Source organism: Neodiprion virginianus, chromosome 4 (genome assembly GCF_021901495.1).
Source record: "Neodiprion virginianus isolate iyNeoVirg1 chromosome 4, iyNeoVirg1.1, whole genome shotgun sequence".
NCBI lineage: Eukaryota > Metazoa > Arthropoda > Insecta > Hymenoptera > Diprionidae > Neodiprion > Neodiprion virginianus.
The window spans coordinates 27,918,992-27,931,110 of record NC_060880.1 but is presented as its reverse complement, the minus strand read 5'-3'; the positions used below and the strand labels follow the sequence as shown (position 1 = coordinate 27,931,110).

At 37.7% G+C, this 12,119-nt stretch overlaps 1 protein-coding gene across 4 annotated transcripts in view; it reads left to right on the top strand.

Annotated features, from left to right (window-relative positions):
• Positions 1–8,025, top strand: part of LOC124303534 (uncharacterized) — a 171,775-nt gene extending 163,750 nt beyond the window's left edge. For all 4 annotated transcript variants that reach the window (XM_046760830.1, XM_046760829.1, XM_046760831.1 and 1 more), the window contains 8 exons: positions 2,219–2,330; positions 2,649–2,779; positions 3,100–3,349; positions 3,651–3,718; positions 3,836–3,910; positions 4,119–4,373; positions 4,605–4,859; positions 5,177–8,025. In XM_046760830.1, the coding sequence (XP_046616786.1) occupies positions 2,219–2,330; positions 2,649–2,779; positions 3,100–3,349; positions 3,651–3,718; positions 3,836–3,910; positions 4,119–4,373; positions 4,605–4,859; positions 5,177–5,295 (1,265 nt within the window). In that variant the 3' untranslated portion in view covers positions 5,296–8,025. The remainder of the gene's footprint in view (positions 1–2,218; positions 2,331–2,648; positions 2,780–3,099; positions 3,350–3,650; positions 3,719–3,835; positions 3,911–4,118; positions 4,374–4,604; positions 4,860–5,176) is intronic.
• Positions 8,026–12,119: the final 4,094 nt, after the last annotated feature.

The window sequence follows — 12,119 nt, the reverse complement described above, 5'->3', positions numbered from 1 at the left end:
GTGATTGTCTTTTCTTCTAATTGTAATCAAGTTATAATATTATCTTTTTATACATTTTCATGGAACATAAAACTGGCCAAAGTGGTTATTTTAATTATTTTGACATTCTAGAGATTCATCGACCTTAAATTTCCACGAATCGTTAAAATAGCAAAATTGCAAATATCGCGTTAACGTCATTTTGTATTTGAGATTATTTTTATTATTATACGTACATAAATCTAAGCTGCGATATGGATCCACGTGGAAGATGGTCACTGAAACATTGCAAGTTTTATTTTCTGTATTCCAGAAACAATAACTATTACTTTTTCTGGTGAGCAATTTTCTGAAAATGGGCCGATCGCCTCACGCGACTTTTTATGTACCTATCATCGATTTACGAGCAGATGCCTTGGCTTTGTTTTCAGTGAAATGAAATTGTAACGTTAACGGATTTTAATAGAGTGCATTCCCGTGGTTGACTAATCAGCACAACCACGCATGACTTGTTTTCTGGATTTTCCTTATCGCGAGTTGAAGTAGATACGAGAAATAGTTTCGTCAGATTTTCATCAGGACTCGTACACGGGATGTTTTGAGAAAAACATGCTTTACGGCAGACCGAGTATAAAATCTGCCGAGATATCGCAGTTTTAGCCGTAAATATTGATACGCTGCGTGTCTTTATGCGTTTCCTTACGGCCGAGGGTGCATTTCGAGTCCGGTGATTCGGATCACCGCGATTCGAAAGGTTCGCGCTTTCGCTGACCACGGACTCATACGTATTCTTTATTTTCACGGTTACTCATGATGTTTTTTAACGGCTCCAGAATATTCACCTCGCTAGCGGAAATTTACTCGAGGCGCGACAAGAGGGGAGCAATTTTTTCGATTATAGGGCTCTGCCTGCTCACGCAGATAAGTCGATAAAGCCTGCGTGTCTCTGTCGCAAACCCATTCATCATGGTAAACGTGCGACGCCAAAGATTATTAATTGTAATGGCCACCTGTCTACTTCCGGCACAACCGCATCGATCTGTGTACACTCACTCTCTCCAGTTGCGAGTTGTTAGCTAGCCGCAATTTGTACCCCGCTCTACAGAACTTGAAGGGATAACGGATATTCTCAATCAACGAAAACCCTCATCTGTAACAATGTCCCGCGGGATCGAACAGCTGCTGGTTAACCTTTTCTTCTCGTTTGAATCTTTAAGGGAACCGGCGGTATAATGATCGGTTATAGCTTCGACAAATGGAGATAATAAATATTCAGTCGCTTTATAAATATTTCATGAGAAATTTCGAGGTTTCTTCACTAGTAAAATTTGTCAGCGAAATTAACAAAGTTTAAGGTTTTCCGTAACGAGGATCCAGTTATCGATCATCGCCAATTGATTACAACTATTTGACAATCCAGCATCCATCGCGCGAATAGAGGAAAGTTTTTGGTTAATCCTAAAAGGCAAGATTTTTCTTTTAAATATATTGTTGGATTTTTACCAGTTAATTTTTTCTTACTATTGTTGCATACTTCGGATAAAAAATGACGCCAAAGATCTCGGAGAAAGGTAGTTTGCTAAAAAAAAAAGTTGAAGCCTCTAACGCAAATGATTTTTCAAAAGGGATAAAATTTCATGCGAATATTCTGCACCTTCTGAAAAATGTGTAACGATAACAGTTACTCGAGCAAAAAATTTATTCGGCTGGATGGAATTCAAGACTTCAATAGTCGAAAATTGATGCTCGCCCCGTGAAGGAAAAAATGTGAAAAGTTGTTATTTGGGAAACGTGCGGTTAACGAATATGTGACGGCCTATAATCGCGGCGGTTCGGTCAAGCTGAAGAGAAAAATAGTCGATGGTTCAAAGCGTGCGCGAGGGTAGCGGCGGGGCTTCTGCGGATTGCAAGTCGCGGATCGCGGCTTGATGAAACATCGAGCGAAGGTGAGCTACCGACGTACAGACAGACCGGAATATCCGGATGGACGGACGGGCAAAAGTACGGACGCATCGATGGATCGAAGCCATTAAACGGATTATAAAAGTAATTGAATTACCGGACTTTTATGGCACAGTGGCTCTCGATGTATGGGATTTTTAGTGCCGGATGTATACGTATATTTCCCATCGTTTTTACACAAGAATTTTCCCATGCATTATACATTCGAACATATGCTAATATAATCAAGTTCAAAATGTAGGAACGTTTCTTCATTATTTTTATCTTACATTTCTAGCGGAGGAGCTGCAGTGTTTGGCGACTTGGAAGGATGGTAGGAATAAATATTTGGTTGGCACGGTGAAAAGCGTCGGACGGAGTATTATTGCGTCTAACGAGGATATGTTCAGGTGATTAATAATAATGTTCTTTCCCACTCTATAATTAATTTTATCATCCCATCGATCGGATTCGTCTGCTGTTATAACACGGCAATTTTAGCCTGTATTCCAGCGAGTCAGAATGCCGTGTCTCCTTTTCTTCTAAATATATTTATTCCGTAGCATTTCATTTCATTGCTGTCAAAGGCGATAAAAAATTTTTTGCTAACCGTATTACGCATAATTGTTATTAAATGGCAAAATTTGCATATCAATTAGTGAATTCACTCGTCAACTGATACATCCATTCAATGGAAAGCCTGAATTTTCATTATTAACACGTTTCAGATGCTTCCTCTACGAAAAAACTCCGCATCACCAAGGAAAAGTGGTTTACGACCTAGCTCAATCCGAGGATGCAACTTGTAACGGATTGACGTCCGTCGCTGAAGGAGCGCGGACCATAAAACTGACCAAAGGTGAACAAAGTCCACATGGTTATCATATATCGGAATGAGCGATTAACGAATAAACAATAATGTAGTGCAGAGTGATTACACGCATGTATGGCTCCATTGATATAACCATAACTCATCCGTTATTGCAATTAATCCACGAATACTTTCACAATAAATTACAGAAACACTTTGAAAGCGCGACTTATGACTCTCTTAATTGATAAAACTCTTCAATTTATTATCCGCAATTCTTAAGATCGTTGTAGAATATCAAAGCTAATGCAATATAAGATACCTCTTCTTACGTGGTGAGGATTTTCATATTTTTTTTACTTCTACAGTGGATAAGGGGCACAATAGATGTACGTATCCGTCGTGGGTGACGCAGCATCACGATTGGCACTCGCTGAACGGATCAAAGACTTATCACTTCACAGCTAGAAATGCAACGTTGAAAGTAAGAGCGCAGGACAACAACGACGACAGTTTTCACGAGGAAAAAATAGTCTGTCATAACTTGCAGAAATTATATCCCAATGACAATATGCAAGGATACACCGTGAAGCTGGTTGCTCACATATCAAGCGGATGGTAGGCAAAAATGACGTAGCACCTTCCACTAAGCTTAATTAAAAAAAAAAAATTCTCATAGCGTTAGCAATCAAGAAGGCATCACGCTAAGTGTTAATTTTCAGTATCTCCTCCTAGTCTCGATTGTAAATTTGTACCATTGTTCGTCGATTCGCACCATTCATTGGTACGTACAACAAATTCTTGGAGATTAGAGATGTGCTTTAGAACGATGAGAATAACAGTTCGAGGAAAGAGTTTGATTCTATGTTTATTTTAGATAACCTAACGGTTTTATTAGTCTTTGTGTTTTATTTTACAGTGACAGCGGATACGTTTGCATGATGTTTCATAAGAGGGACGGTCATATAATTGAAATTCAGCAATCAGGTACTACTGTTGTACGCAACAGTATTTATATGTAATAAAAACCACAGAAATATTCACCATCGTCTTCCTATCACTTACTTTGTCTATAATATCAACATGACTATACTTTCTTTTTAGATCACAAAGCAATCATGCCAGAAGAAGCCTGCGAGTCTTGGGATCCTTCGACAATGCCTTATACAACGCTAGTTAGTGAGTATTTTTTTTTATTAAAATATACCATCACTCGACGCAGCCCTTGCATATTTCATAATAATGGACCCTTTGTCTTTATCTCTACATGAGGATTAGTCTCTTTTATAGTTATTATCGGGACAAACTTGTCACGCCATTCTATAGAATCAACAAGCTTTTAGGTAAATAGAGAGATATGTATACATGCTTTCCTCTTTTGTTTCAGCATCAATGCTTCATCAAAGAAAATGTCCTCACCCGGGTAGATACACCATAATTGATTATGGGTTGTCAGAAATGCTGCCATCGCCATCGCGACGACAACGTCGTTCAATGAAACCCATGCGAACTGCTGAAAGACGGACTTGGCAAGATGAGGGCGAAGAAGACGAGTGTAAAAATGGAGCCGTTGAAATCGGCTGCAGTTCTACTAGTCAGAATGAAATGAGCATTGACAACTCTTGCGAAACAGAAAAAGATGGTGAGAAACGTTTGTTTCGACAGTGTATTAAACCAATGCTAGAACATCCCAAGCCTCTGAAATATTCCAAAAATTTTCTTGACATTCAAACCAAAACTTTCGTTAAACTCTCGACAGCCTGGCACTGCTATCGATAGGGGAAAATGTAAAAGTCTATGTCCCCCATTCTATATTTTACATTCTGTTGGAACAGATGTATGTAAATGTATGTTTTTACTCACCTCCGCACAGCGTTCCTGTGTCACGGCAGTTGGGAAGAAAATGGAACATGGTACACTATCGCGTCGCTTAGAAACAGTAAGCTAACGTCGGGACAAGGCCAAACATACTGTTTCTCAATGCAAACGAGTGACGTTCCATCAAAAATGACGGGACGAGGCGGCAGCAGTGGAGATCATCACGAACAAGAGTTTCGGCTCTCCGCACGCTCTCATACTTGCCAAAGAAGCTTAGCCGAGCAATGGACTTACCGTCTGACCAGTCAAGGTATTGTTTCTTTGATTCGATTCACCTACGGGTAGATATACGGTTAGAAAAAATGTACCAGCAGGTTCACTCAAATTTTTGGGTTGATTTAACCATTTTTTAATCTATTACTAAGTGAAAAAAAAAGTAAAGTACTAATTCAGTGTTCATATGACAATATAAATATTGAAATTATAATGATTTGTGTCATATTTATTAACATAAATGTAACAAATAACAAAAACATAAAGTGGGCCTACTGGGTCTAAATGTTGAGTTGAATTTTTTTAATAATGTATTACACCTGTTGATAATATACTTACTTCTATTCAAAACAGGTGTCTGTGAAGATTTGACCAAAGCAGCATCCAGTACAGCTTCTTCGTCATCGTTATCGAGAGTATCGTTGGTGTTGTCAGCAGGCGCTGCTTTGCTATGTACTTTGCTCTCAAGATGATGTGCGGTGATCCTAAATAATCCTTCTTTTTACAACTAAATATTACGTAATCAACTTCTGAACAGATAATAATAAATTGTAAAACAACTAAAGCGGTCCTAAGACCAACAAGCTAATTGAACATTGTGTTTATCATACATGATACAAGTTCGGTGTTTTGTGACACCGGAAAACCTGTCGTGGTATAATAATTCACAGTCGATCTATTGAAGATTATTCGAAGTATTAATGTGAGGCAGTAACATAGGCATGGCATCTGCTTGTCTGAAACCAGTTCCCGTAAAACAATGTTTGCAATTGCAAAATTTAAATAAATATTTACACACTACTTTCGTTTAAATGATAAATAGAAATTGAATATTTCAAATAACCTGTAAATCTTATACGAAACAAAAAAAAAGAGAGAAAATACGGCAACTAATTTTTACTAGCCTAAAATACGTTGGGCATATGAAAAACATACTAATAATAATAAATAAATGAAAAATTGTTGGTGTATATTCGATCGCCAAGCCGCTGTAAATATGATCAGGGTATAAGTAATCAATATTTTATCTGGTTAATTCGCGAGTGAAAATTGATATATGAATTTAAGGTTTAAACTATTAAATTAGTTACTGATTATATAAATGACAAACGAAAAAACAGTTTTTATTCTTTAGCTAGATATAATAATTTAATAAAAATTGTATAAAGACTGTTATTAAAAATATTTTAAAAGAAGTATATGCTGCCCTCTGGTACTTGGCAACTAGATACGTGGATTGGTGCGCGCAGTTTCAGTGAAATGTTTCTTTTTTCAAGATATTCTTGAAAAACTAAATTTCTAACATTGCCAACTGAGCCAAATGGCCTTATTGACAATGTTGCACTTTTGACATGTGCTGTTTATACGAATTTCGAGGAGTGTACTGTACTTATAAAATACGCTGCTTTAGAATTTGATCACGAAATTATTGAATATACAACTATTGTATCGATAATATGTCTATTCATATCGATATCGTTGCACTTTCTGTAACCTGTGACATTATGTTAATTTCTATGTCCTAAAATCAAATATTCAACATCTAACTATTCCTCTTCGAATTGAGACACAATCAGTTCTTTTTTGAAACTAATAGCTACCTAATAATTTCGCATAATGGTGAATATTGAAATATAAATCTGCGATCAGACGATATCATCGAGCTATATGCTACATACAATTATCATGCGAACAAATAAAAAGATAGCAGAGTGCAATTATATGATATTCAATAATTCTGTGGCATTTATTGTATAAATCCAAGCAGCGCAGCCAAAAATGTTGATGTTAAACTAAATCTAAACTACTTTTTTAATATGAACTGTACATTTTTCTATTGATGCTCTGGATTCCGAAATTCTTAGTTCATAATTATCAGTCATCAATAATTACAATGCGTTGAAATCACAATTGAATGTTTTAAGTGGGTGACCAACTCAAATTTCAATAAATGTAGGTATTGAATGTATCTGTAAATGCCTCCCTAAATCGGTGCCCAAGCAGTTCCGATTGTTAAAAAATGAAATTTTCGTGACCTTATCCTACGAAGTTGTAATTTGTCATTACCATTGTGATTTTTTGAAACATGGGATTACTCGAAAATATTATGTGTATACCTCTATGCTTTTGTAAAATGAACCAATCGTCGATTTGACGGTATTATATTCCATAATAATTGTGACTGTATACATGAAACTGAGAATATCGGAGGACGAGCATAATGTAAAATAATTTGTGCCCAACTGGGATGGATAATTTTAAGATATATAAGGTAAGAAATTTAAATAAATGAAATAAAATGAAGCAAACAAATATACATGTATCAGGAATCAGTGAAGAACAAAGTGTTGAAAAGTGTATGAAGTGCCACTGAAAGACGCTCCTTGAAAACTGATTAACTAATTATTAATTGAGAATAAACCTAAACAAAAAGTATATATAAATATATACATACATACATATATATATATTTTCGTTTATCACTGTGATGATTACATAATTCTAGTAAGTAAGACGATTTGAGTGTTGTTTTTTCTTGCCACTGTATAGTTATGTATAATAATTCATTTTTTGGGGCTTTTGAAAATCGTGTGGGCTTCTGCTTGCCTACCTTATTACTTTGGATATAATTATGTAACTAAATGACTATGTATTATAATATTGTACGCCTAAGATGTAAGAAACTCTGAGGCTAACGTCTAGTTATAAGCAGATGCAATATTCAACCAGTCACTCAACTTTTTACTTACATATTCGTTTCGTTATCTTGATCAAGATAAGACACCGACCATTACTAATTGGACCATACGATATCATAGATTTATTCTTCACAACAATGAATCGATCATTTAGCAGCTTACAATTAGCATTATTCAACTTACGTGAATGACCGAAACTATATTACATCTAGTAGTTCATGAAACGAAAGAAAATGCGCTATTGAGAAGTACTTTTATATTTATCACGACCAAACTCGTCTATTTTCATAATGTACTAAAAAATTACGACTTTTGTTAAATGTATGTTACCTAGCTCAGATCTCGCATCTGCTTTTACTGGACGTTAGACGTTTAATTAACTAGTTTATTACACAGTACCACTGTAAGTGCCAGTCAATGCTGACTGCCACAATATGAGCTAGCATCATGTGTAATGTTTATTATTATATTTTGAATACGAAATATATATATATTGAAAAAATCCGAATATTACTGTTTATTTGCAGATTTCTGTCATCGTATTGATTGCTCTTTTCAACTATGTACTCTTCAATTCCTACCTATACACTATTGTGAGTTTTTTTTTTGTTTGTCGGTTTTTTGATTGACATATAACCGGTTTTGATGTGTCGTCGGTGGAAAAAACGATGGCTGACTATATATCAGAAAAGAGCACGATATCTGAGTGCGACAAAACGCAGGAATTCTGTTCGCCGTGACGTTTTATGCGACCTTAAGAGTACAGAGCTGCGAATGGATTTCGGAATTATCAGAATGCAATCGGGTTAGCCTTGCGTTTTGCGGTTTTCGAAGCTCAAAAACTGTCTGTCTCAGAATCGTTTTGCAGGAGGCTTTTTCCACTTATTCGCCCCTCAAGAATGCAAAGCTGACACCAAGAAAAGCGTTGGACCAGAAGCAGGGAAAGTCGAATCGAAATCTTTGATTTTTTGGCCGTAATAATTTATTGACACAATTGCCAAGGGGTTAGCCTTACTTTATGCCTATTTTTTTGACTGAAAAACTTGTATTCTCCGATTCGATTTGTATGACCCTTTCCTGACCAATTGGACCCCCAGGAACTCAGAAAACGCAGCGAAAACAGCGTGGGATCAACAGGATAGAAATCACGAAGGAAAAAGCACCTGCTGAAAAATGTCGAAATCACAGGTTTTCGTTTTTCGGCTGTAACTTTTGATGCGTTGATCGCAGCGTATTGGGACTGCGCTCAATCGATTTCTCTCGCAAAATTACGTCGGAATAGTGCGTCAAAGAATTTGTTTCAGCACTTTTCAAAATCGCGAAAATTTTCGCCATAAATACAAAGGGGTTAGCCTTACTTTTTCTTCATTTTTGGAGCCGAAAATTTGTAGTCTTAGATTCGATCTAAACGACCGTTTCCTGACTAATTGGACCCCCAGGAACTCAGAAAACGCAGCGAAAGGAGCGTGGGATCAACAGGAAAGAAGTTACGAAGGAAAAAGCACCTGCTGAAAAATGTCGAAATCACAGGTTCTGGTTTTTTGGCTGTAACTTTTTATCCGCTGCTCGCAGCGTATCGGGACTGCGCTAAATCGATTCGTCTCGCAAATTGCGTCTGAATAGTGCCAGAAAAAATTTATTCCAGCACTTTTTAAATATTAATCCTCACGTAATATTTTTGATATGTTCTGATACTGAAAATATTTATTGCTATTTCAGGTACAACCCGAGGTGGTTATCGGTGGTTGTTCGAGGTGGTTGGCGATTGTTGAAGGTGGTCGGAGGTGGACGAGGAGGAGGACGAACTGAACTGAGTCTCAAAGCCCTGTTGACATAAAAGCAGCTATTCGATAGAAATTATAGTTTATAGTTTACACAGCCCATTGCATGACATTTCATTATGAATACATATGTTTCAATGTATTTAGGAATAATTTATAAAATATACGATAAAATTGATGCACCGGATCATCGTCGACTTTAACTTTTGAAATGTCCGACCATTTTCGAACACCTCCTACCTCCTCCTGCCACCTACGACCATCAATGGCCACTTTCGACCACCCCCTATCACCTTTTGCCAGCGCCGACCACCTCCTAACATTTCCGAACACCTGAAGAATATATCTTCAGTCAACCCCTGACCATCGAAGGGCCTGGCCGCTTGAGTCTGGAATCGGCAGGAGAGATAGAGTGTGTATTTCTTGTATGAAATGTGAAAGCTAAAATCATTATACATCATATCATATCATCATACCTCATACATCATACATCATACATCGTACATCATACATCATCATACATAGTATCAAAGTTCGAAACCATAGTTTGGATGTCGGACGTTCAGAAAGTGACGTCACCAATTCAAAATCAGCTAGCCGAATTCCTCAGTCTGGAAACAACCGCGCAGTAGAGCGGACGGATGAGAGTCGCGCTCCGCAAATTTCGAGTACCGGGTTCTCAATCTCCCGGATCCCGCGCTTCGGGTCCGCTACGTATTTCGAGTACCGGGTTCTCAACCTCCCGGATCCCGCGCTTCGGGTCCGCTACGCGGTGAAACTCGACTTCCAGGATAAGCGCTCCGTGGTTCCTGGTTCATGTTTACAACAAATTATTTCAATTCGTTTTTCGCGCAACCCCAAATTCGGTAGCTGTCAGTCCGCTAATAAAATTTCTCGACTTCCAGGATAAGCGCTCCGTGATTCCTGGTTCATGTTTACAACAAATTATTTCAATTCGTTTTTCGCGCAACCCCAAATTCGGTAGCTGTCAGTCTGCTAATAAAATTTCTCGACTTCCAGGATAAGCGCTCCGTGGTTCCTGGTTCATGTTTACAACAAATTATTTCAATTCGTTTTTCGCGCAAGCCCAAATTCGGTAGCTGTCAGTCCGCTAATAAAATTTCTCGACTTCCAGGATAAGCGCTCCGTGGTTCCTGGTTCATGTTTACAACAAATTATTTCAATTCGTTTTTCGCGCAACCCCAAATTCGGTAGCTGTCAGTCCGCTAATAAAATTTCTCGACTTCCAGGATAAGCGCTCCGTGGTTCCTGGTTCATGTTTACAACAAATTATTTCAATTCGTTTTTCGCGCAACCCCAAATTCGGTAGCTGTCAGTCTGCTAATAAAATTTCTCGACTTCCAGGATAAGCGCTCCGTGGTTCCTGGTTCATGTTTACAATAAATTATTTCAATTCGTTTTTCGCGCAACCCCAAATTCGGTAGCTGTCAGTCTGCTAATAAAATTTCTCGACTTCCAGGATAAGCGCTCCGTGGTTCCTGGTTCATGTTTACAACAAATTATTTCAATTCGTTTTTCGCGCAACCCCAAATTCGGTAGCTGTCAGTCTGCTAATAAAATTTCTCGACTTCCAGGATAAGCGCTCCGTGGTTCCTGGTTCATGTTTACAATAAATTATTTCAATTCGTTTTTCGCGCAAGCCCAAATTCGGTAGCTGTCAGTCCGCTAATAAAATTTCTCGAGTTCCAGGATAAGCGCTCCGTGGTTCCTGGTTCATGTTTACAACAAATTATTTCAATTCGTTTTTCGCGCAACCCCAAATTCGGTAGCTGTCAGTCTGCTAATAAAATTTCTCGACTTCCAGGATAAGCGCTCCGTGGTTCCTGGTTCATGTTTACAACAAATTATTTCAATTCGTTTTTCGCGCAACCCCAAATTCGGTAGCTGTCAGTCCGCTAATAAAATTTCTCGACTTCCAGGATAAGCGCTCCGTGGTTCCTGGTTCATGTTTACAACAAATTATTTCAATTCGTTTTTCGCGCAACCCCAAATTCGGTAGCTGTCAGTCTGCTAATAAAATTTCTCGACTTCCAGGATAAGCGCTCCGTGGTTCCTGGTTCATGTTTACAACAAATTATTTCAATTCGTTTTTCGCGCAACCCCAAATTCGGTAGCTGTCAGTCCGCTAATAAAATTTCTCGACTTCCAGGATAAGCGCTCCGTGGTTCCTGGTTCATGTTTACAATAAATTATTTCAATTCGTTTTTCGCGCAACTCCAAATTCGGTAGCTGTCAGTCCGCTAATAAAATTTCTCGACTTCCAGGATAAGCGCTCCGTGGTTCCTGGTTCATGTTTACAATAAATTATTTCAATTCGTTTTTCGCGCAACCCCAAATTCGGTAGCTGTCAGTCCGCTAATAAAATTTCTCGACTTCCAGGATAAGGTTGCTGGGTGAGTAAAACACTTTTATAATATTTGATGGCAATTGTAATTATATTTCATCTGAAATATTACAAACTTGTCACGTTTACAATAAATTATTTCAATTCATTTTTCGTGCAAGCACAAATTCAGTTGCTACGAATAAGCTTATACATTTTATTATATTATTAATTAATTATTTAATCAATTACTCAATTATATTAATCCTTACACAATATTTTCGATGTGTTCTTATACTGAAAATATTTATCACTATTCAAGGTATAACCTGAGGTGGTTGAAGGTGGTCGGAGGTGGACGAGGAGGAGGACGAGCTGGACGAGGATTTGTGCTGGGTGAGTAAAACACTTTTATAATATTTGATGGCAACTGTAATTATATTTCATCTGAAATATTACAAACTTGTCACGTT